The sequence below is a fragment of the Trichechus manatus genome, unplaced genomic scaffold (genome assembly GCF_000243295.1).
Source record: "Trichechus manatus latirostris isolate Lorelei unplaced genomic scaffold, TriManLat1.0 scaffold00250, whole genome shotgun sequence".
In the NCBI taxonomy this organism is placed as follows: domain Eukaryota; kingdom Metazoa; phylum Chordata; class Mammalia; order Sirenia; family Trichechidae; genus Trichechus; species Trichechus manatus.
Window position 1 is genome coordinate 1,452,568 of NW_004444186.1, and position 25,288 is coordinate 1,477,855.

The 25,288-nt window shown below is 43.4% G+C and overlaps 2 protein-coding genes across 10 annotated transcripts in view; one reads left to right on the forward strand and one right to left on the reverse strand.

Moving 5' to 3' along the window:
• Nucleotides 1–16,961, reverse strand: part of PIP5K1A (phosphatidylinositol-4-phosphate 5-kinase type 1 alpha) — a 44,665-nt gene extending 27,704 nt beyond the window's left edge. For 4 of the 8 annotated variants that reach the window (XM_023724530.1, XM_023724523.1, XM_023724529.1 and 1 more), the window contains exon 1: nt 12,590–13,844. In XM_023724530.1, the coding sequence (XP_023580298.1) occupies nt 12,590–12,671 (82 nt within the window). In that variant the 5' untranslated portion in view covers nt 12,672–13,844. Of the gene's footprint in view, nt 1–3,216; nt 3,256–12,589; nt 13,845–15,022; nt 15,578–16,891 lie in introns of those variants that run through there. The other 4 variants (XM_023724522.1, XM_023724520.1, XM_023724524.1 and 1 more) reach the window with 3 other exon arrangements.
• A 149-nt stretch (nt 16,962–17,110) lies between these two features.
• VPS72 (vacuolar protein sorting 72 homolog) overlaps nt 17,111–25,288 on the forward strand; it is a 10,969-nt gene continuing 2,791 nt past the window's right edge. For both annotated transcript variants that reach the window (XM_004389551.2, XM_023724602.1), the window contains exons 1-4: nt 17,111–17,318; nt 20,852–21,004; nt 21,175–21,289; nt 22,402–22,578. In XM_004389551.2, coding sequence (XP_004389608.1) covers nt 17,202–17,318; nt 20,852–21,004; nt 21,175–21,289; nt 22,402–22,578 — 562 coding nt within the window. In that variant the 5' untranslated portion in view covers nt 17,111–17,201. The remainder of the gene's footprint in view (nt 17,319–20,851; nt 21,005–21,174; nt 21,290–22,401; nt 22,579–25,288) is intronic.

A 25,288-nucleotide genomic window follows, 5' to 3' on the forward strand; every position in this document is an offset into this window, starting at 1 on the left:
TAACAGATACAATAATGACAAAAAGTTTGAAATATTGTGAGAATTACCAAAATGTGACAGAGACACGAAGTGAGCGCATGCGGTTGGAAAAATGGCGCCGATAGACTTGCTCGATGCAGCGTTGCCACAAACCTTCAATTTGTGAAAAATGCAGTATTTGCGAAGCACAGTAAAGCGAAGCGCGATCAAATGAGGTATGCCTGTCATTACAGTTAACTTTCTAGATGTGATTATGTTAAAACTCCCTTTATCTGCACATACGCAAAGAGTCCTTATATGTAGAAATACATACGGAAGCATTTATGGATGAGATCACCTAAGGACTGGGCTTGCTTTAAAATATTCCAGGGAGTAGAGACGGGGGAATGGGCAAGTATAGATGGAAGAAGATTGGCAAAATGTTGCTGTTGAAACTAGGTGATAAATACATGGAAACTTACCATACTATTCTTTCTACTTTGTGTATGACTGAAATTTTTCATAACAAAGTTTAGGGGGAAAATAATTTAAGCTTAGAATACAAAGCAAATCTGGACAATCAAACTTCTTCATCTCAGCCGACTTCTTTCTGAAAGGTTTTCTCAGGGAAAACTAAGCATTAAGGTTGAAGTTCTATCAATAAAATTGCTTTTACATCCCAGTAACTTCCAAATTCATGCCCACAGTTTGTTTCCTTCAGACTGTGGGACTCCGACTTTATTAACAGGCCCCGGACCAAGAAGCATTCTAAACAACTAGCTAACGTTGCTTTCTGGGAAGCTAAAAAATAAAGCCAAGACCGGCTGCATCAGGAAACAAACAATAACGGTTCAAACAACGTATTTTTGAACGGGTGAGACGCTGCAGAACCAACCATGGTGATTCAGAGCCTAGTTCCTCTGCAGAAAGAAGAAAGAATGTAAAAGACCTGGAGGAGCAAGAGCACACTCATGCTGGGAAATTCTTTTTTTATGCTGGTGAGGTCATGCTCAGTCTGGGTGAAAATCTACAGCTGTTAATGAAAGCTGATTTTTAAATAGACCAAGCTGAGAATTTGGCTCCTTTAGCCACAAATTAAGCTACTTGCCCATTTTCAAGTTAACACATCAATAACCATTTACATCTAGGGGGGCAAAAGCCATTCAGAAAGGGCCTCTGAGGATGTTTAGTCTATCCCTCTATTTTATAAATAAGCACAGAGGAACAAAGAGAGGTTAAGCGATGTACTCAAAATCAGAGCAAAGGTGCCTTAACTCTCTTTCCTCTAAACCATGTTTGCTTTTCAATTTCCTGGTCACCTAGAGTCTAGGTGGGACAAGAAAGAGAACTAGAAGGCTATAACGAATTACATAAATCTCAGTATTGCTAACGGACAATACAAACACGTATCTTCTTCCCCTGAGGTAACTCGCTCCTCGTGGGACAAAAAAACACAGGACAAGGAAATCTATTTTTCATTTTCATTGATAAAGGACTAAGATCACTGTTCTCCTTCAGTTCCTCTCAGTGAAATTAACAATAACCGTACTCTATTCCTCTGGCTAAACCCGTAGCCATGGAGTCAATTCCGACTCATAGCAACCCTATAGGACAGAGTAGAACTGTCCCATGGGGTTTCCAAGGAGCAGTTGGTGAATTCAAACCACCAACCTTTTGATTAGCAGCCAAGCTCTTAACCACCGTGCCACCAGGGCTCCATTCCTCTGGCAGCAGTTATCAATATCACTGGCAAAAACAGTAGGAAAGTACTTTTCACTTCTTTAGAGATTATCCTTGCTCTGAACCAGACAATGCCAGTATTCTAGAGCAGCAGAAACTGTATTTCGAGTCTGACATTTAAAAGAGCAGTTTCACAGTTTTGTAGGCGTCAAGGTCTTCCCTAGTAGCCAAAAGTTCTTTTTTGTCTCTGTGGTAAGAATTAACAATTTTAAAGGGAAAAAAGGGGGCTCCTTTCTTCTCAGATTAGAATTTTCTTTTTGGTGTATGTAGTACCATGATTTTCTCTGATTAAAAATACCAGGCTTGTGATTACTGAATTTGCAGTGTCCAAATAAAAGCACTTTGGATAGGCAAACTCTTTCGTTTGTTGTTTTAGGGACCTTGGAACTGACTGCAGAATCAGTTATCAATCCTTAGCATAAAACCAAAAAAAACCCCAAACGCACTGCTGTCGAGTTGATTCCGACTCACAGGGACCTACAGGACAGAGCAGAACTGCCCCATACGGTTTGCAGGAAGCAGACTGCCACATCTTTCTCCCACAGTGACTGGTGGGTTCAAATCACTGACCTTTCAGTTAGCAGCTGAGTGCTTTAACAACTGTACCACCAGGCCTCCATTTCCTTAGCCTAAGTCCACAATAAATTTTAAAATATTTTCTAAAAAGAATGATTAATAACCCTACATATTATGCAGAGAAGCTCAGATTTTTGTTGCTTTTTTTAGGAGGACTAAGGACAGAAGACGAAGTTCCCTTCTGTACTATTCTCTCCCTCACCAAGGACTCTTGGTTCAGTGAGTGCCATTCAACAACAAATATTTAATCTGGTTTAAAACTGAATTAGTTCACACAACACTTTCAACTTTCAGATTAGTGAGGAAAGCAGTTAATAGCACAGTGGTTGGGAATGTGGCTTCTGAAATCAGCACATCTAGGTCTGAACACTGGACCCACCATTTACTAACTAGGTAACCTTGGGCAGGTTGGTTAAAACTTCTCTAGGTCTTGGTTATCTCATCTATAACACAGGGAAACAATAACATGTACCTCATAGGGTTGTTATGAGAATTAAATGAGATAAATCATGTATAGCACTTAACATATAATAAATATTCTAATAAGCAATTACTGTTATTGTGAATGACAACATCCCTCTGCAGAATGGGAAGGGTCAGGGGAAATGAGAAGTGCAGCAGAAAAGGAAAAGAAAAAGCTGAGTTTACTGAAACAAAACAAACCAAAGTTATGGGAGGATAAAAGGCAGTCGAATAATTCATATTATAATCTGGAACTGTGAGAAAAGATAACTCTATCTCACATAGCATCTTTGTTGAAGGGGGGGCAAAGAGATATGGGAGCTACAGTCAGACAATGTTTGCAAGACAGCCACAGCCTTCTCAGAAGACTGCATGCACTACTATTACGAAGAGTCCGCAATTGTTATGGGCAAGAGGAGCTGGCTGCTAGTTACTGTGAGGAGCTCATGCCTTCTTCAGCACAGGCACACATCGATCTACCTCGCTTACGGTTGACCCCACAGCACAGAAAGTTGAAACCTAAATGAGGAAAAACAGAAAGTTATCACTCACTTCTAGGGATTCTACTTGCTTACAGCAAAATAAGCATAGTTTTAAAGTACTCTAAAGTTTAAGGTTAAGAAGAGGACCTGGCCTGATCCCCAGCACCATACCGTCAAATGTGAGATGATTTTTTGCAGTTCTAGGCAAATGTGCAAAAAATGAGAAAAAGAGAAGTTTCAACAGAAAAATTCCAGAAGTGTTCACAGAACTTGTACCCTAACCCTTTTCCCCCTGAAATGATTTCAGATTGGCAAAAAAGTTTCAGATATAAGACTCCTTCGTGTGCAGGATTCTATCCTTTTAAAAAAAGAAAGAACATACATTTTAGTTGAGGACACTCCACTCTTGGAGGACAATTTGGCAATATCTAACAAAAGTCTTAAAAATTAACACGTATAACTTGACCCAGCAGTCCACTTCTAGGAATTTATCCCTAGGAAATAATCGGTCAAGTGGACGAAGATGTATATACTAGGATGTTTATTGCAGCATTGTCTATAATAGCTATAACTGGAAAGAACCTATGTGAACAACAATACAAAATTGGTAATATTAATTATGGCGCAGCCATAAAATGGAATACTGTATAATTATTATTTTTATTTATCTTCATGGATAGGACATCACAATAAATTGTGAGTGAAAAAAGGAAAAAAAAATTAGAGTATGATGTCATTTTTTGTAAAACATATACTATGGTGTTCACACAGCATCTAAATCACATAATGTCCTATTTCACAGAATGTACCGTGGATGTTAAGTGATGCATGACTGTATAAATTTACACGTATTTAGATATACAGAAAAGGTCCAAAAGACTATATACCAAGATACTAAAATATGACCATCTCTAGATAGTGGGATTAGGTTGATTTTTGTAACTTTGTTTCTATTTCCCTTATCTATACAAATTTTCTATAACAAATATTTTTAATGTGTATGTTACACAGAAAAATTAACAACTAAAGAAAAGAGAAACACAGGAATGATTTTATTGTCATTCTCTTTGCTTTATAACCTATTTTTTCCAGTAAACTACTTCTCAACAGTCCCACACATACAGACTGCCCTCACTGCTCCCTCCACATTAATAAAAGCTCATTACATATTATGCTGCTGCAGAAGTAGGCTAAAAGGGAAACTGTGAAAAGAAAATGCCTAGAATACTGTTGACAATCCCAAGCTACACATAAGCATGATTCCTATACACTCACACCCTCTTCCTCAACTACGTATTACTTTGAGATGCCTATATAACTTGAAACAAATCTATATGAGCACGTTAAGAGGCTCTCCCTGAAAAGGTGTATCTTTCATATCCCTTAGAATATCAATATTCTCCTACAAAACAGGAATATCTAATTTCTGCATATCTCCTGAACGCCAAGACTTGAAAAATCTAAAAGACCTAGCCTCTAAATTCTGAAAATAAGCCAGGAAATCTTTAATGTTACTAAAATAATTTCAGAACAGCTGAGCCAGCCAAGACAAGTACCAAAGTGAAAACAACCCAGTTAATTCTTGTTAAAGTACAAAGTACAGAATAATTTTCTGAATAACTCGGTACCAGTCTTAAGGAAGCACTCCACTTTGGTCCTTGGTCCCAGCCTGAACTGTGTGCGTGGTGAAAAAGTACTGGAAGCCTGGTTTCTGGTCACTTGGCAAAACACCACTGTGACCCTGTTATAGTGAGAACATAAATTTGCCTGCTACTACGAAGCCACTGGAGCCCTGGTGGTGCAGTGGTTAAGAGTCTGGCTGCTCACCACAAGGCTGGCAGTCCGAATCCACCAACCGCTCCTTGGAAACCCCATGGAGCAGTACTATTCTGTCCTATAGGGTCCTATGCATTGGAGTTGACTCAGCGACAATAGGTTTAATTTTTGGTTTGGACTGAGCCCCTGGAGACTAAAATTCACTCTTGAGAGAAAGAAGAAAATGCAGAGGAAAAGAAAAACCATTAACATAATTCTGAGAAGTGTAACAAAGACAAACGTTAGAGGGGGAAGTGAGTGGGGTCTTAAAAGAGGAGATAATTGAAACAAAGATGTTTTCAGACAGTGGATAGCTCTGAAATAAGTGTTCCCTCCCCCTCCCCCTCCCCCAGTGTGTGGAACAAAACAGAGTTGGCCTTAATACCAGAGCCTCTCCCTGTGCTTTCAGAGCAGAAGCATTTCCGTCGGAGATGAGATGACATCATCTACCAGATGAGAAACTAAAAGGCAGTGTGTGACTGACTTCAACGTTTGACGTACATATATAATTTGGAGACACTAGAGGCTGGCTGGATGTGCATTCCTCAGACAACTGGAGTTTTGCTTGAACGGGTCATAGAAGCAGTAGCCCAGACACCCAGCTCAGTAGTGACCTATCAACACTACTACAAAAATGTGTCAATAATTCCTACGTAGAGCACAAAGAGATAGTCTTCTTGGAAGCAAAATGCTAATTCGTAGGGGTCTCTGATTGATAAGATTGAGAGCCAGACTTCAAAAAAAAAAATATATATATATATATATATCTCTCTCAAAAGAAAAAAATCTCCACCAAAAAATGATCTGAAGCAATCTCTCTGGTCCTAGTTAACTTAGAACACTGAAAGCTATTCTAACTATACCCCTGCAGGTGGGAGGCACAATATGTTCTCCACATGCAACTACTCAGAAATATGTCTGAAAATGTCAGCCTGCCTCCTGAGAAGTATTGCTGAGCACACAACTCTAAACGATAGTGTTTAAAAAAAAATTGTACCATCAGTAATAATGACTGACCCAAGCCAATTAAGAAAACCAACTGTGGGACATAAAGTGATACTCGTGAGGAGTGTGCCTCTTAGCTCAAGTAGATACGATAGACTAAATGGGCAGCTTCTGTCCAGAGGTAAGATGGGAAGGCAGAAGAGTGTTAGGAGCTGGTTAAATGGACACGGGAAATCAGGGGTGGAAAGGGGGAGGGTGCTGTCACAGTACAGGGAGAGCAATTAGGGTCACATAACAATGTATGTATAAATTTTTGTATGGGAAAAAAGAAAACCAAGCCACATTACAGAGAAAAGCTAAGTTTTGTTTCCTAGCAGATGTTCATTCTTCCCAAGGATCTTCTAGGAAAAAGTCAGAAAGGCAAAGATGCTCCTATAAACAAAAGCTTGAAAGCAGTTTAATCTACCAGTCCTGGGGTAAACTGAGAGTCAGCTAAGAGCAGTGTAGCAAGGAATGAGCCTTTACTAGGACTCATTCTGATGGCATACAACCCTCAGACCTGCGCCACTAGTAACAATCTCTCTGAACCCAAGTTTCCTAATCTGAAAAACAAAGGGGTTAGGTTAAAACATCTCCACATTTCCTTTCAGCGATAGACTTATGGTTCTCAGGTCTCAAAATATGTGTATCCCTTGGCACGAAAACTTTGGTTGAAATTATGAAAAAAAGCCAAGTCCTTCTTTAAAGGACTTCAGTGTCCTAGATAAACCAGCCATGGTCAAGAGGCATTTGAGATTTCTGACAGAGCGCCACCTCCCGATTCTATTTCCAAACCTGACTCGATCCATCTTGAAAAAGCAGTGAATCCTGCTGGATTAGAATGTACATTATTTCAACAGAGAAAGCCTAAATTTAGTGAGTATCATAATGAGTATTAACTGCCCCAACAATGCCCTTTCAAGGTAATTTGTCCCCTCAAGGATATAAGAGATATGGCCAAGAAACTTCTCTGCCATTAGGCCCTCTGAGGACCCTGAAGTTTCCCAGACTTGTTTACCTATACTGTGCACCAGAAAGCTAATACACTCTACACTAGCTATTTGTTGTTGTTGTTTGCTGCTGTCAAGTCGATTCCAACCCATCGCGATCCCATGTGTGCAGAGTAAAACTGCTCCATAGGGTTTTCAAGGCTGTGACCTTTCAGAAGCAGATCGCTAGGCCTCTCTGGGTGGGTTTGAACCATCCATCTTTCAGCTAGCAGTTGAGCACTTAACCATTTGTGCACTCAGGGACTCCTCTACTACTTACATACTCTAAAAAAAACTGTTCCCTATTGTCTCCCCACAACTTCTGCTTACCTTCCCCTTAAGCCCACCCCATTGACACCACTGATCTTCTGAAATAGCGCTTATTCTGGGTTAATTACATATTGCTCAGTTAAGCGTATAAGGTGAATAAACAAGACATACTGAACTCCCTAGAAAACAGGAAGACTTTCCAGGAACTGAATGTTTATAAATTAATGCGTACCGTATACAGTTATTACAAATAAACAAACTGGAATTTTACAGGAGAGAAAAGAAAAATGACTGGAAACAAAGCTGAAAAACATGGAATGTATAGAAAAAAAAGTTCACTTCAAAAAGAAAACAGAGATGTAAAGAAAACATGGTCAATACATATGTAGAAACTACACAACACTCTCTTTTGATGGGAAAGGGTGGGGAAGGGAGGTGCAATATGGGAAATATGCTAGGAAGGGGTTTCCTTCAGGAAACATCATCAGTCCAAACACTCTCTGTGAGACTGAATGATGGGCTGGGTTTGGAATATAAAAACAGAGATTGCCTGTGCTAAGCAATCAGGAAACAGCATACTTCCTGAAGCACACTTTTATCCTTGATGAAGAAAATACCGCCAGTAAAAGAAGAGGAGATACTGACAATGTTGGTCTTCTTGTTGCTTTCTTTGTATCAAGTAAGAATAATCCAAAATTCTAGGAAAGAAAATGCCTGGCTAAATAACCACCTTCCCTTTCCTCAATTCTACCTCTGGTCCAGTGTCCCTGCTGTTGTTCACCTTTCCAGGCCATAGTTTCCATTATCAAAGAAAAACAGGCTAATAAAATATTTAATAGCTACTCGGGTAGTGTATATTTGAGCAAAGGTATTAATCAGAAGAGTTTTATATCAGCCCAAAAAAGTCCACAGAAATTAACAAGCAAAACATACTACTATTTTGATATTCAAACCTAACTTGTAAATACACATTACTAATTAATATCAGATACTGCCTACCTATGAGACTAGTTTAATTATATTTGACACTGGGCTTGAGCAGCCACAGCAGAAATAAATGGTTAATCAAAAACAATGACATTCTAACATTAAACCTTAAATAGTTTTCTGGCAGAATCTATCAACAGGACAAAAGAAAGGGCGGGGGGGGGGGTGACAAACCTCCCTGTGGAAAGGTCTCTCCTTCCTTCTAACATATCAGCCAACCTTGAGATCTGGTGAGATTCTGACTACATGACATTCTGATCTATCTTTACAGTTCCAAATTTCAGTTTCTCACACAAACAAAGTGGCTTAAGTAGCACTACTTTTCACTAGCGTGGAAGAACCAAAGGGATAGAGATCAGCCTAGAAATGGCTTACACTGTACACACAAAAAAGGAAAAAATTACCCTCGACAAGAACCCCTATCATTTGGAGTTACTAGATTACAGCACAGTTTACTGGTGGGGCACTGCTGGGAAGAACAGTCATCTGAATGGACTGATGAGGCTGGCCCTATGATAAAGGTCCCAAGCAAAAATACTTCAATCCTGTGTCCTCTGGGGTTTCCCTCAGCAGTGAAAAAAAATTGGGGGAAAGGAGCTGTAAAATTACCTCCAAATCATTTGTGTTCATGATAAAATCGTATAGGTGACGGGTGACAATTTCAGTGTTCTGGTCTGAATCAGAAGAAGCTGCCGTTTGTCATTGTCTCAGGTTTCAAGTGCTTTTGCTTGGGGGACTCAAACGTGATTTTATCACCCAGCTGTTATTTCAGGGGAGCAGTGTTCACCTTAGCACTCTAACTTTCCTTTCTAATGCATCCACTAACTTCAAACCAAGTCTCCAAAACAAAACTCTTTACTCCCTTCACGGCAGTAAAAAGGGGGCTCAGTGACTGAATTTCGAAACTCCTGATGGACTACGGGAAGTTTAATAGCGAAACAGGCTCTCCGTACTGGCGTGACAGATGGTTGCACTGCCAGCAGCGCCTCATCAGGGCTGACTTTATTAAGTGGTGTCATTGTCCAAATGATGAGAGGAAGGAAAAAGGAAGTAAGGAATAAATTCCCTTTACACACACCAAAAAGCTGAGACTCGATGGCAAATTCCATCACCTTTTATTAACAACCAAAGTGTAAGAACAAGCACGGGATGGTGGCTGCTGTAAACTGATATTCATTTTTAGCTGCCTCCTCCAAATCCAAATATGGTAATTTTTCCAATGGGAAAAGATGTTACACATCTCTTAGAGCTCATGATTTGCTCTATCCTCTGTATTTCACTTGTTAGCATCATAAAAGACCAGACCTGGCTCAATGGTAAAAACAATCTAGACAATGGTTTAATACTGGCAGAGAAAAACTCTTCTAAATAACCTCTCCTTCCTAATTTGAAGGCCAAAAGATTTTGAGCCCCCAAAGGTTATGAGTGGTTTCTCTAAAACTATGTCAATCTGTCACCTGAACCCTGACATTCTGTATCTATTTTCAACACTGCCAGCAAACTTTGCCTTTAGAATTTCAGAGTTTCACTAAAGTTTAAGTGCAGTTCAGCTAAACATCTAAGAACAATAAATTGGTTTTAGGATGGTTAAAACAAACACACATCTTGAGTTTCTACAAGGCTAGCCTTCTACCTTTTAACAATTTCAGAAATCATAAGCCATCTTTTATTCCTGCCAACTTCCTAATTCCCTGGTGCCATCCATCCAGAGAAGCACCCTCCAATCACAAACAAAACCGTTTCTTAATAGCCTTTTTTGCATCAAACATCATGACCTCTTCAAAAACATATCCTTGAAAGGAAAAATTGTATTAAATTTACTAAGCTCTAACCTAAGTGAACACAGTTACACATACAAAAAAGCCAACACTGTGTATATGCACGCAATTATCCCCTAATGTTTACAGGTATATTTAGGAACAGAATTTTTCTTTAAGCACAGGTGGATCCAACAGTTTCAACATTTGCCAAAGAAGCAGAGAACAAATGGTATATGAAACAAAAATGAAAAAGGAATTTAAAACTACTTATGTTTAAATTGGACATTTTTTATACCTTGACTTAACATATGAACTTAATAGAATCAAGGAGCTGTAAAGTCCACTGAAACCTAATCTTTGACTTTCTGGTGAAAACAAAGTAAGGGAAAAAAAATTTTTTTTCACCCAATCTGTATTGTTAACTGCTAGCCCTAAGATCTGGCAGAAAACATAAAAGCCTACAAAAGTATCAGATAGTCACATCTAAAAAAGATGATACTAGGACTATCTAAAATAGGATCATAGACATAAAGCAGAATTATAGACATAAAAGGAGGAAAATGTATCAATAAAGACAAAAAAAAATTTCCTTGTTACTCTTAAATCCATCTACCTGGTAAACACCTCCATGAGATAGAGGATGAACCAAATTTCGGGGTATAAACTCATGGTTCTTAAAATTAACATCATTTCTAAGATCCATTCTATATTGCCTGGCTCCATTCTGTCTTGATGGTTAAGAACTTTGCTTAATACAATGGATTATAACTCAACCATAAAGACAAACGAAATCCAGATACATGCTACAACATGCATCAACCTTGAAACCATTATGCTCTATGATCCCACTTATATGAAATATCTAGAATAAGCAAATGCATAGAGACCAAAGTTTATTAGTGGTTACCAGGCGCCGGAGAGAGGAGGGAGGAGGAATCACTGTTTAGGAAGCAGTAAGGATCTGTTAATGGTGATGGAAAACTCGGCAAAAGATATGGGTGATGGTTGTATAACATGATTAATGTAATGAATGTCACCGAACTGTTCATGTAAAAAATGTTGACTTGGCAAATGTTGTGTTATATACATATATATATTTACAACAGAAAAAAAAAAGTTTGCTTAAGCGCCATACGCAATCATTGTTGTTTCTGGGTTACTATGGGGGTGAAGGGAGGTTTCAAATTAAGAAGCTACTGTATAAAAAAAGCCTGTCACTTTTATTTTATCCTTCAAGCTTAGAGTGTAACGTGAGTTGTTCTGGCCCTCTAATGCTTTTACAGGAAAGACAAAAATCACCTCTCAAGAAACTAAAAATAGATGTACATAAATAAAACTGCAGCTTATGAAGAAGAAATCTGTGACTATGCATTCGCTCATCTGAGCTGGAATGTGAAAGGTGGAACCTGCTATTCAGCCAATTCAAAATGGCAAGGATGCAATCCCAGGCCTAAGGAAATGTCAACATCTCAAAAACATCGAACATCTGGCAATCTCTCCTCTTCACAGTGCAGAGGCAACATTCACTGTGGGACACCAGACATTTCTGATGGAACCTCTTGTGCTTCTGACTCAAAATCCCCACCACAACCACATCTTCCCTCCTACACACAGTCTGTTGCTTTTCTTGCAGGCTCCTCAGCCCTCCCTCAGTCGTCATCAGTTTCTAACTACTTTGAGCTCTCTATATTCCCTGGCTCATTCTCCAAGTTCCAATTTCCTGATACATCCTAAGCTTCCTTCCAGTTCATTTCCTATTATGCAACATTCCTCCACAGCACGCAGAGCGACCTCCACCGCGTCTTTCTTCCTAAGGCCTAACTCCCAACATCACTTTCCTCAGCGTCTACTGCCCTTAAGACTCTATTTCACCTTCCCCAATTGCTTTTAGGGTCTTTTGACCCTAATTTTCCATATTCCTCAGGCTCTTTTCAAAAATTCCCATTCGTTTTCAAAGTTGGGCCGTCTAGAGATAGGAGTCACCAAAGGAAGGTATCTGACAAAGTGTGTGTGTGCGGATCTGTGTAAGTGGGGACGAGGTGAGAAGGAATGACGCAGGAGGGGGAGTCTCTGAGGAAAAAGATGGGTCCGATAACTCCCACCACAACAAAATTCACAACTCGCTAACTCCCCAGCAATCTAAGGCGCCCCACAATCTTCAATACCTTTAAGTTCCACGTTGTTTATCTGATTAACCCCACAATCAATTTGGATTCTACCTACCTTCACGCTAATTTCTCTCTACTTGTCAGTGCTCCATTTAGTTTCTTTACTCCCTCGGGTGCCCCTTGTTTCCTTCCTATCACTACCTCCGATCTCCATCCCCTCCTGAGTCCTCAACCCGGTCTCGTCGGAGACAGCCAACGTTTTCAACAGCTTCCCTTCCAACATCCTTTCCTCACACTCCCCTGGCCGCTCAGAAATCCCTGCTATTTGAAAACCCGACCCTCTGTCCTCTTACCGGCACCCCCTCGGACCCCTCCAGCTACAGGTGCCTCTTAGGTCTCGCCCTTCGTCCCATCGCACAGTCGTCACCAGCCCCCTGCCCACGCCATGCCCTGCTTACCTGAGGACGAGGTGCAGGAAGGGACTCCGGAATCCACGGATGAAAACCCGATCGTCGACGGCCCAGAGGAGGCCGTCGCCATCTTGGTAGCCCCCCACCTCAGGGCCCTCGCTCCCTTTCAATCGAACTCTTCCTCTTCTCCGAATTGAATCTTCCCCACGTCTCTTCACAGAACCCGCGTTCTGTGGGCCACCTCCCCGCCCCCTCCGGGGCCTCTCTCAGACACGTCGGGCCGGCTCCAGGACTAGCTCAGGGCCGTACCATGGGGCTGGCATGGGGGAGAACTCCCTTCTCGCACCCCCTCCGCAACTTGAACCGCTTTCCGTGGGGGGCTACTTTCCCCCTTCACAAGGGAGTAGGCTCAAGCCGGCTCCTGGGGCCGCGCGTTCCAACCAAACCACACCTAAAGGAATAAGGAGGCGTGAGATATCCCGGCGGAGCGAACGTCCCCGTCCCCTCCTCCGGCGACAGCCTGTTTATCGCCCAAGCCCAACGCTCCAGTCAAGGTGTCTAGGGAAATCCGGGTACCGCGCATGCGCCCGACCTTCTTCCCAGTGTTCCATCCCACTGGGGGCGGGGGGCGGTCCCGGAGAGGAGTGGAGCCAATCGGGACGCTGACAGCGGTCACGTGCTGCGGGCCTTCACGCCCTGACGAATCCAAGGGTGGAAGACTTGCGCGCCCTGGTCGGCGGACTAACCCTACGGTGGCTCGGTGGGTCAATTTAACTTCGGCCCTTTGAAAGTACTCAGTTTACTGCTCTAAACTCCGAATCAGAGTATACCGAGCCGGCTCTCTCGAATTCACAGCCCAGGAAAGAACTCCGGAGAAAAGCGCCTGTGTCAAGTCTGAGACATTCAATAGTTGACTGTCACAAAACATCACAAGCCACCAAGACTCCCTCCCGGCCCTTTTCCGGCTTTACTGCCTTGTTTATTATTTAACGTGCGTGCATGTCTTGCGTTTGGAAAGATATTTGTAACACCTCCTCCTGTTTTTGTGATGGGCACAGTGACAAAGTTCAGTAAATATTTGATAAATGAATGAACGAAGCTCTGCCAAAATGGGCCCCAAAATGGGCCAGGGAAGACCACTGTTGTTAGTTGCCGCCCAGTCGGTTTCCACTCATAGCAATTCTACGTACGACGAAATGAAACGCTGCCAGTTCCTGCGCCATCATCACAATCGTTATGCTTGAGCCCATTGTTGCAGCCACTGTGTCAATCCATCTTGATAAAGATCTTCCTCTTTTTTGCTGACCCTCTACCAAGCATGATGTCCTTCTCCAGGGACTGATCCCTCATGATAACATGTCCAAATTATGTGAGACGTAGTCTAGCCTTCCTTGCTTCTAAGGAGCATTCTGGTTGTACTTCTAAGACGGATTTTGTTCGTTCTTTTGGCAGTCCACGGCATATTCAATAATCCTTGCCAACACCACAATTCAAAGGCGTCAATTCTTCTTCAGTCTTCCTTATTCATCCGTCCAGCTTTCGCATGCATAAGAGGCAACTGAAAACGCCGCTGCTTGGGTCAGGCGAACCCTAGTCTTCAAGGTGGCATCTTTGCTTTCTTTGCTAATGGAAGACCTTTAGACTATCTCAGAACCTTCACGTGATCCAAACCCTTAGCCTCCAACTCTCCATTCTCTGTACGCCACGGGCCAGAAACAAAACAGAAAAATTGCCCCGGTCCCTTCCTCTAGTCTTCATACTGACCCAGTCCAGTTTTAACAAAGTACCCTGGAGATTCAGAACCCTAGCAGAGATTCGGAAACCTGTCTGAACAGATTGTAAACTACTGGAGAGCAGGGATTGTTTGGTTTACCCTTCTATCTCCACCTCCTCACCGTGACTGTGTACATCGTAGGAACTCAATAATTATTTGTAGAATGAATAAATGAAGAGGAATGAAAAAAACAAAAAACGTAGGTTTTATAGCCCTCAATCTGGGGCCTGGTTATTCTATCTGGGTCTTCTGGGTTCTTGAAAGGGAATCTAGGACCTGAACGTCCATAGAATATCCCCTTCTACCCCTCCCCCACCTAGATCCAAGATTAATTGTTTCCCTGCTGCCACCTCCTGGATTATTCTTCCCCTTTTTGGGTATGAAAGTAGACAACACTTTAGATGATTGGACTGCCATTTGTAATTTCACAGCAGCGGAACTGTGCAGTATTGAAGTATTGTATGATGTCTAGCTCTATACTCCCCACCCAACTAAACAGTACAGGGCTGTGTGGGGGCACACTGCCTAGCACAGGATTTGGCTCATAGTAGGTGTTTAATAAATACTGATTGAATAAATTATCCTTGTTTCCATATAAAGCATGGAGTTTCCACCATTTCCTGAGTTACTTTAGCTATCAGCTGGTGTAGAGGCAAAGCTGTTTCTGATTTAAAAATTGGAAATAGACCAATAAAGCCCTGACTTACCAAGGCAGTATGTCCAACAAAGGGATCTGATGTGTCACTCAGATGAAGGGGTGACTTTGATTTCAGCTGTCCTGAAAGAAGAGATCCCAGTCTGCTGGCTTCTTAGGAGTCTTAGTTTCTCCTTTATGTACCAGAAAATGGTTACTATTACCCACTTACCACCTTGTACTCTGTCAGTCTGTTTACCTATTTGTCTCCCTAATAGGACTGTGAATTCTTCAGGACAAAGATGACATCAATTTTTATATCTCAAGCATCTAGAACAGTGCTTGGAACAGAGTAGGTGCCCAATACACATCTCCTGAATATATGAATAATCCAAAAAAAACCAAACCCATTTCTGTCCAGTTGATTCCGACTCATAGTGACCCTACAGGACAGAGTAGAACTGCCCCATAGAGTTTCCAAGGAGCGCCTGGTGGATTCGAACCGCCGACCTTTTGGTTGGTAGCCATAGCTCTTTACCACTATGCCACCGGTGTTTCAGAATATATGAATGGATGAAGGCAAAATTCAAGAAGTGGAGCTAGGGGTATTTAAGATGCAGGCATCTCCCACCCCACTCCAGCCCCCCCACCCAAACCTATTCTCTGTCCCCATTCACACTCCATCCCTAGGGTGCCCTCTGAGTCATAGAGGGCAGCAACATTCCTGGCATAGCAAAACTGGGGTGACGTGGCAGGGTGTGGAAGCAGGGGCAGGGCAGGACAAGTCACCCTGGTGCCCCCAAGGAAGTGAAAAAGGGAGTTCACCAATATATACTTTGGGAAAGGGCACAATCTGGTGGCCACAAAGTAGAGCCCGGAAGATACACTCACATACACACACACACAGCTTTAGAAAAGCTTCCTTTATGTCTCAGAACAGTTCCTAAGGTCAAAACGGAATGGCTGGTGGCTGGCAAAAGCAACACAGAGGCAAGAACAAAAGGATAGGTACTTACTCATTCAATTTGTCATTTGTTAATTCAGTCATTCAATGTGCATTATTTAGCCACAACCGCCCCAGGCAGTATGAGAGTTCCTGGTATGACAGATGAACGTAAAGTCCTTGCCTCAAAAAGATCACAAACATGAAGGAGACAGACACATAAATCATTATTACAATAAAAGGTCTCATCACAGAGTGTGTACAAGTGCTATGGTTTGACAACCACATTTTCAGAATGGAAAATGGGAACAGAACTTGACACAGAATCCTGAAAATGTCACGAACTGTTTTAAATTGGAACTATTCCAGAGACTCTAAGAGGCACGATCCCCATAGTTATGGGCACTGTGCCTGGAAAGAGAAGAATGGATGTGAGGCAACACTTGACTGCCCTATAGAATGAGAATTTTGCCAGGTACACAAGAAAAGACACGGACTCTAAGCAGAAGAAAAAGCATGGAGGTAAAACAGAGAATTGGGTTCAGGGGAGTCATGCTGGATATATGTGGTGATGTGGCAGAGGTGAGTTTAAAAAGGCAAGGAGAGGGTTAAATTCTGAAGAATCTTGAATGCCATATTAATAGCAGTTATCACCTACTAAACATCTACCTACCACGTGCCGACGAAAACTGTGCTAAGCAGTTAATAAGGATATTTTTTAATCTTCACATCAGCCCTAAAAGGTTATCATTAGCCCCATTTTACAGATGAGGAAATGAGATTCACAGAGGTAAGCTCACATTTGAACTCAGGTTTAGTAGGCTCTAAAACTGTGCTCTTAATCACAACACTATTCTGCCTCGAGGAGCTCAGACTCTACCCTGTGGAAGATGGGGAGCCATTAAGGGTTTTGAGCAGAGGAGTGACAAAGTACAGGTTTTTAGAAAGTTTCTTACTAGCAGCAGAGTGGAAAACGGACTGGAGCAAGGGTAGACTGACCTCTTCTAAAAGAAAACTGGTTGACTGGCCAATTCTGGACTTGGTATTAGCGCCCCCGGTGCCATCGGATAGAATCCTTCCACAGCCCAGGTCCTCGCGGGATAGGGCAGGGGGCGTCGAGACTTTGCGCAGTAGTGGGCGGGGCTTAAGAGTAAAGAAAGCTAGAGGCCCTCGACGCTCTGCTGCTTCTGCCTGCGGACGCCCCGCTTCCGTTGCACCGGCCACCCGCAGGTAGTGGTGTCGAGCGCCGAGCTCTGAGAACCGAGCTGGGTGAGGGGCCGCTGGCGACGGCGCAGTCTCGGTGGGCCGGATGAGTTTGGCTGGGGGCCGAGCGCCCCGGAAGACCGCCGGGAACCGACTTTCTGGGCTTCTGGAGGCCGAGGAGGAAGATGAGTTCTACCAGACGACTTATGGGGGTTTCACAGAGGCAAGAGCCGGGCCCAGGAAGAGGGAGGGGAGGAAGCGAAGAGAGACGTCCTGACAAAGAAGAAGGGAGCGGGGATAGAGAGGAGGCCCGGACGCGGATACTCGAGACGGGGTGGGAGAGCGCGTGGGAGAGTCTGGGGGATGTACGGTGGAGTCCTAGAAAAGACCGCCCTGGACAGGGCTGCCGGGGTCAGGGATGGAGAGGCTCTCTGGAGGGAGACCCGGGAGTATGGAAGAAACCTACTATGTATTTCTTTAGCGGCATCTCTCACCCCACGCAAGGCACATCGTAGTCATGTGACATATACTCGTTGACCAGCTGCCTAGTTAATTTACCTGAGGTAGAGAGTAATCTCTCCAAAAACTAGAGGGGCTTAGCCCATTCCTTTTTCAGCCTTCAAGTCTCACTGTAAATGTCTCCATAGATAACTCTTCCTTCACTGTGCTAAAATAGTGTCCCCATTTGTTACATTCATAGAAGATATCTCAGTTTCTAATTAGATTTGGTTTGCTTACTTGTTTATATTTTTCTGTGAGGTTGTGAGCTCTACAAGGTTAGAGATGGTCTGTTTTGCTCAACAGTATACGTCCCGTGCCTAATCGAACGTCACTTGTTAGATTTTTATTGATTGAATCCATTTATTAAATATTGCTGAGCATCCACAGCATGCCAGGCACTGTGATAGGCTCTAAGAAAACAGAGTATTAAAAATTCCGCTCTGTCCCTGACATATTCCGTAGTCCAGTGGGAGAACTAGTTGGATTAACAGGCAGTTAAAATAGTGTGTGATAAGCACTAAAATAAGAGGTAAGCAGAGGCTGCTGTGGTGACCCATGGGAGCTAGAGTCGTGGTCGGCATAGGCATCCAGGGAGAGATGATGTTTAAGCTGAGGACAGTATGAAGAGTAGACCTTGGCTGGCTGAAGAGCTGTAGGGCTGGGAGCTGGAGGAGGGGAGCAGTCAGTACACTGGAGGGGCTGGGGCAGAGCGTGTAGAGGCACTGAGATCCAAGTCTGTTCTGGAACCCACGAGAGAGAAGGAGAATGAAGATTGGTAAGGCTGGAGGAAATAGGCATGGGCCAGATCATGTAGGAGGCATTGTGAGCCATGTTAAGCAGTTTTGCTCTTTGGACTGAGAAGGTTCATCCAAGTTCCACAGTCAGATTTATGTTTTAGAAAGATCACTCTGTATGAAAAGAATAGTTTGAAGGGAACTAGACTAGAAACAGAGAAACCAGATTAACTCACTGCCATCGAGTCAATTCTGACTCAGCGAGCTGCCCCATGAGTTTCCAAGGAGCGCCTGGTAGATTCAAACTGCTGACTTTTTGGTTAGCAGCTGTAGCTCTTAACCACTACGCCACCGGGGTTTCTGGGTTAGGTAGCTGCAAAAATCCAGGCAAGAGATGATGCTGGTCTAAACTGAAGTTGTGGCAGTGAGCGGGAGAAACATGGACAGGAGGGTTCAAGAGAAATTAAGGAAATAGAATCCACAGAACTTAGTGACTGACTAGGAGTTATTACTTACACAGCGTTAAGTAGTTTAAAATAGAACTTTCTCATCTCTCCTCCAAGACCAGTTCCCCCTCAGCCCATTGTCCTATTCCTGTCATTTTACGAGTAGTTATTTAATATGTACCCTTCATGCTTCCAAAAAGGATTTAAGAAGGCTTATTATATAAACAAAAAGTAGAAACAGTAAAAATAGAGACAGATCAGATAATTGTACCAGGAGTCTATGCTAAAATGGTAATAGCGGTTGCTATTAAATTTAGGTGTGAGCTTCCTGACAGCTAAACCCTGAATTTCTTTTTTTTACTAGGAAAGGAACATGTAAGTACTTCAAGAGAGAGAAACTTACTGAGTATTAAATCCCAGGAAGAACTTATCATTGTATTTTTATATAAGATATATGAAGTAATAGTGGCTTTATAGATGATGTAAAAACATTCTGTTACCTAGTCATGTCTATTAATGACCCTCAATAAAAGCCAAAGGAATCACAGTAAACGTATGATTTAGTGAAAGCATTTGGGTTGAGCACTAAGCTAATGTGTCGTTAAGCTACTGTCCGTAGTGATATGACTTAATACCAGTTAGGGCTGAGGGGATTAATGTGTTCCCAGGCTGTCTTTCACAGACTTCAGCTGGGAGGATATGATGGTCATCGGTGCAAGATTGAATTCTGGCGGCTTGGAGTGTCACCCATCAGTGTTATTTGCTTGCTTTGGCAGCATGTGTACCAAGATTAGCCCATTAGTCCGTATCATTGATTGAAGAGAGAGCCACATGTTTGAGATGCCACCCAGCCCAGCTGACTTCCCCTCTCCCTCTTCCTTTCCATGGTGGCTGCCTTTCTAGCTCTAGCCTGCATCACCTCAGGCCTAGGCTGTACGCCTAGGCTGTACTCCAAGCTCTCTACTTCAGCTCATCTAACCACCTCCAGAGCTTTTGAAACACTTGCTTGTTCACGCTGTTTTCGCCTCCCCCAAATCTTCCATGTTTTCACGGTTCCCTGTTACCTATAGTAGTAGTACCCAGCTGTTTGTCTCTCTCGACACACCTGAGGAATGAGACATTCCTCTCAGTGACTTTAGTTTACCTCAACAGTGATTATCAGTGCAAGGACAAGTAAGTGGAGGGAGAAGGTTGAGAATCATTGGCCTGCAGGTTAAAATCACACCTGACATTTCAGCTTCTCTATAGGTGGAATGCAGCCTTCTTTTCAAATCTCATAACCATGGAAGGTGATCAGTTAATGTTGGAAGGAGGCTGACTGTGCCAATCCAAAGGCCTTCAGCTAGGAAGGCTTCTTGCCAGAGACAAACCCTCTTCTTTCCTTAGGTATAAATCCTTATTCCGTAAAAATGCTTTACAAATTCCTGCCTCTATACCTTTGTTCCTGCTGTTCCATCTGCCTGATTCCCTCTTCTCTCTTTTCGGTCTTAAATACTACCACTGTTTTAACCCATGGCTCAAGTCCTCTTCATCGGTTAGAACCTAAAGCAGAGTTCAGCAGAACTGTGGCCGCAGACCAGATCTGCCCCACCACTTGTTTCTGTTTGGCCCTTTACGAAAAAGTGTGCCGACATCTGGTCTAAAGGATTAAAGTCTAAAGTTTAGACCCCCCCATACCCCCAGCCCACAGCAAGTGTGCTGTCCTCTGAGCCCCTGTAACATTTGATTGCCATCTGGTACACTGTGTGGTGCCTTGTATTAAAGGTTTTCATTTTATGATCATGTCCTGTCCTCCAGTAGACCATGAGCCCCCTAAAAGTAGAGACCAAACCATGTCATTTTGTTCTCCAGCACTTAGCGTGCTGTAGGTAAAGGGCAGTCAGCTGATGTGGGAAGAGGGTGGTACTGGAGCCGAAGGCCATCAGCTAGGAAGGCTTCTTGCCCAAGGAAATGAAGAGCTGCATTGGGGAGTAGTGTGGGGCAGCCCTTAGCAGGAAAATGAAGAGATTCAGTTCCTCCTGAAGGGGCATTGATATCTCCAGTGCCAGCCCACCCTCATTTCCCTGTGCCCTTAGGAATCGGGAGATGATGAGTATCAAGGGGACCAGTCCGACACAGAGGACGAGGTGGACTCTGACTTCGACATCGACGAAGGGGATGGACCATCCAGTGATGGAGAAGCAGAAGAGCCAAGAAGGAAGCGCCGGATAGTCACCAAGGCCTATAAGGTGCAGGGGTTTTCTCAGACCTCCTCAGTCCCTGTTCTCCCCTTCCTCGAGACCCAGTCGTCCCACACCAGTCCCATTTGCCCCCATGCTAATTTTCTATTCTTAAGATTCTGATCCTCCTCCTCCCTCTCTCTTGTGTTCCCTGGTCTCTGACCCGGATCTGTCCCCAGGAGCCTCTCAAGAGCTTGAGGCCTCGAAAGGTGAGCAACCCGGCTGGTAGCTCTCAGAAGACCCGAGAAGAGAAAGCACTGTTGCCACTGGAATTACAGGATGATGGCTCTGACAGTGAGTGGGGTGTTTTTGGGGGTGTGGGGGGAGTGGTCTTCCCACAGGGGAAGAGGTAGTCCTGTTTCCTTCTCGGACTGGAGGACAGGTGATTGGAGGACTCAGCATCTGACAACTGTCAGTACTATAAGTACAGAATTTCCTAAATGCCCCCAGAATATAAAGCCTTATATTAAAGATTTAGTATCAGTATAAAAAAGAATTTTTATAGAGGATTTACAGCCCAATTTGTGAGGCAAAAGAAAAACAAAGTGCATGTAGCCCATAGATAAACATATAAGCACAAATTAGCCAGTTCTCAATTATCCATTTTTGGAATATCTGCTTAAATTTATCTCAAACTAGTTTTCTTTTGCCATTCAGTTTATTTTTGGAATGCTCTTCTCAAGTTAGGAGATTACTAGTTATTTTTAATATTGGTTCAAGCAAAACACAGGAGGATAAATCTTTTATCATTGGGAAAAAAACATGTAAGCATTTTCAAGCTAGTAAAAATTATATTGGAAAGAGCTGTCAATCTGTTCCCTTGCGTTAATATGATTGGTCAAGCTGTTGGTGTAACGTTTATCAAGGGGAAAGCCTTTTGACTGGTTATGAAGAGAGCAAGGAACTGTGGATACCAGTGGCTTCCTTTAAAGGAGCTGGTTACGTGTCATGAAAGACAAAGGCTTAGAGACTGTCTCAGGTCAGAGGAGACTAAAAAGATGAGACAGCCAAATGTGGTACAGGATCTTAGACTGGATCCTGTACTGGAAGCAGTAAAAATGCTTTAAGGGGCATCAGTGGGTCAACTGACAAAATTGGAATCTGGATGATAGATTAATGCATCAGTGGGAAATTAGTGAAGTTGATAGCTATATTATGATTGTATAAAGAATATCCTTCTTCTTATGAAATACTGAAGTGTTTGGGGGTAAAGGGCTATGACGTGCTTATGATGGAGCAAAACATTTATAGTAGGTGATCTGGGCAAAGGGCACATGGGTGTTCTTTGTACTGTTCTTGCCACTTTTTTGTAAGTTTGAAATAATTTCTAAATAAAAAATTAAATTAAAAAAAAAAAAAGACGGTCATGATTTCAAAGATTTATTCTGGTCTGATTCTCCTCTCAGGTCGGAAGTCCATGCGTCAGTCTACGGCTGAGCATACGCGACAGACATTCCTTCGGGTACAGGAAAGGCAGGGCCAGTCACGGCGGCGAAAGGGGCCCCACTATGAGCGGCCGCTGACCCAGGAGGAGCTGCTCAGGGAGGCCAAGATCACAGAGGAGCTCAACCTACGCTCACTGGGTCAGTCCATGGTTTCACGGAGCAGTGGGTAGTTGGGCTGAGGGCATTGAGAACAGCTGTGAGACCTGGAAGACTAGAAGAACCAGAGCAGTGGAGATTTGGGACTAGGGAATCAGGAGAAAGAGACGGGAGAGTAGGTGATTGGGGGCCAGGGACTAGGCGGTTGTTAGCACTCTGAGGAACAAGCTCTGTTGAGGTACTTGGTATAAAAGAAGAGTCATATAGAACCGAGTTCAAATCCTGGTTCTGCTGTTCACTTGCTGTAAAACTGCAGACACATTACGCAACCGACTTGGAGCTTGCGTTCCTTGTTCACAAAACAAGGTAACAATGCCTGCCTTTAATGATAATCAGGAGAATTGGAAATTCAGCAGTCAGTTCATAAGATAAACTGCTTTAAAGTAAAGATTATTCTTGGAAATCTCTTCAGTTTGTGTGCTATTGGGTATACAGCCATGGAGGAATGACCAGACAGTTGGCGAATTCAGGAGAGTTTGTATTAAGGATGCTGACGAAAGAGAATATTTCAAGAAAGAGTGAATAACTGTTGAATGCTGCTGAGACACGGATTAAGACAACGGAGAAGTGTCCATTGGTTTTGGTGGCATGAAGGTCAGAGGTGACTTGGGGAGCACTTTTGTGGACCCACCCATATTGAAGTGGGCTGTGAAGGTAGGAGAGAGGACAGAGGCTGTGGGAGAACCTGGGGTCAGTGTAGAGCTGTTTTTGTTTTGTTAAAGTTGCCTTTGGTGAGAAACAATTAAAGACAGAGAAGAAAGAAGGGATAATTAATAGTGCAGGTCATGGAGAAAGTGGGAGACAGGGCTGGGAGCTGGAGCACTGTTGGTGGGTTTGGCCTAACATAAAATGAGGGAAGGGGGTTGCTTATAGTTGTCGGTTTGTAAATCCAGAGCAGGATGTTGTACTGGTTCTCATCCGATGTGTGATGTCACCTGTCAAGTGCTGGTGGTTGGAAGTTTGAGGAGAATGAGGTATTTGAGTTGTTGAGATAGGATTATCTGGCAGTGTTGGTGGACTTGTTGAAGTTTGCGATGGTAAATTTTGGTGGTGTCAGTCTACCCTGTTATTAGTTATCTAGTGCTGCTATAACAGAGATACCACAAGTGGACGGCTTTAACAAACAAATTTGTTTTCTCATAGTATAGGAGTCCGAACTCAGGGTGCCGGCTTTAGGGGAAGGCTTTCTCTCTCTCGGCTCTGGAGGAAGGTTGTTGTCTCTTAGCTTCTGCTCCCAGGCGATCTTCATGTGGTCTGGCATCTCTCGTTCCCCATCTCTGCTTCTCTTGCTTGCTCGTTTAATCTCTTATATCTCAAAAGAGATCGACTTCAAGCCATACCCCTCATTAACATAACAAAGACAGCCCATTCCCAAATGGGATTCTAACCCCAGGCCTAGAGGCTAGGAATTACAGCCCATGTTGTTGGGGGACACAGTTCCATCCGTAACACCTGCTGTGTCATTTTTCTCCAGTAGCACTCAGCAAGGCAAATCTGGGCAGGAGTTTAGGTGGTTGGCAAGAGAATGACTAAAACGATAGATTGAGGAATTGAAGATGGATTTAAAAAGGAAAGTGAAGGCTCTGGGGTCCTGGTGGGTAGGGAGAATGAGGAGGGGTCGGGTACTAGAGGTACTGAAGAGGCAGAGGAATTGGGCTATCTAGAGTGGTGGAGCAAACAGACCAGGAGGATAGGATGTTGTGGTCAAAGCGTGGGGTGTATGATTTTAACAAGCACAGCTGGAGCACTTGCAGGCAGTGACAGTCCAGGCTGTAGCTCTAGTGGAATAGAGGAACTGAAGTGTCCTGGACAAGAAGATTGTCAGAGATTAGGTGGTAAAGAAACCCACGTGGACTTTGAAGGCGCCAGGGTGACTTAAGATGACAGCAGTTGGGGTGGAGAGGAAGAGTGGAAACCAATGCCAGAGTCTAGTGAGTGAGGGAGTGACTGTGACTAAGAGGGAGAGAGGTAACCTGGACTGTTGGCACAGGACTCAGAAGGGAGTTGGTAGGTGGGTGGAGGAGCAGTGAGCTGGAGGCTGCAGTGTGGGGCTCATAGGACACAGGTGTATCCTGCATGGGATGTGAGGGAACAAGCAGCCTCCACTGGAGGGCATGGGGGAGCGGGGGCCTTAGCAGTCACCAGGCTTCAGGTTAGACAAGTTGTGGAAGGAATGCTGAGTGAGGAGCTTGAGGCTTTAGGTGCATTTGCTGAATTGTAAAGCAGGAGTTCCAGAGGGTAACAGAGAAGGGGAGGAGTTGGAGGCTGAGCTAGGGGAGAGAAAGCATTATTACCAACCAGAATTTAGGTACAAAAAAACATTAAACACTGGTTTACAGAGGGACTCTTTCTGTCAGACTTTATATAGAGAGGATTGTGTTCACACTGCACATGTTTAAGAAGGACACAGAAATTTGGAGTTCATTCAGAGGAAAGAGACAGGAATATTTTGATCTATTTATCCATGAACACGTACTTATTGAGTCTTGTAATGTGCAGAGTGCTTCATGACCCTGATAATACATCGCTAATCTGAGTCACAGTCACTGCCCTTAAGGAGGAGACATATAACCAGCAATGAATTGCCATACAACACTGTCACAGAGTGCGGGCGGCTGACACACACAGTGTCCCCAGGAGGACTGTGGTGATTGCCGTAGAACAGCGTCACAGAGTGCGGGCGGCTGACACA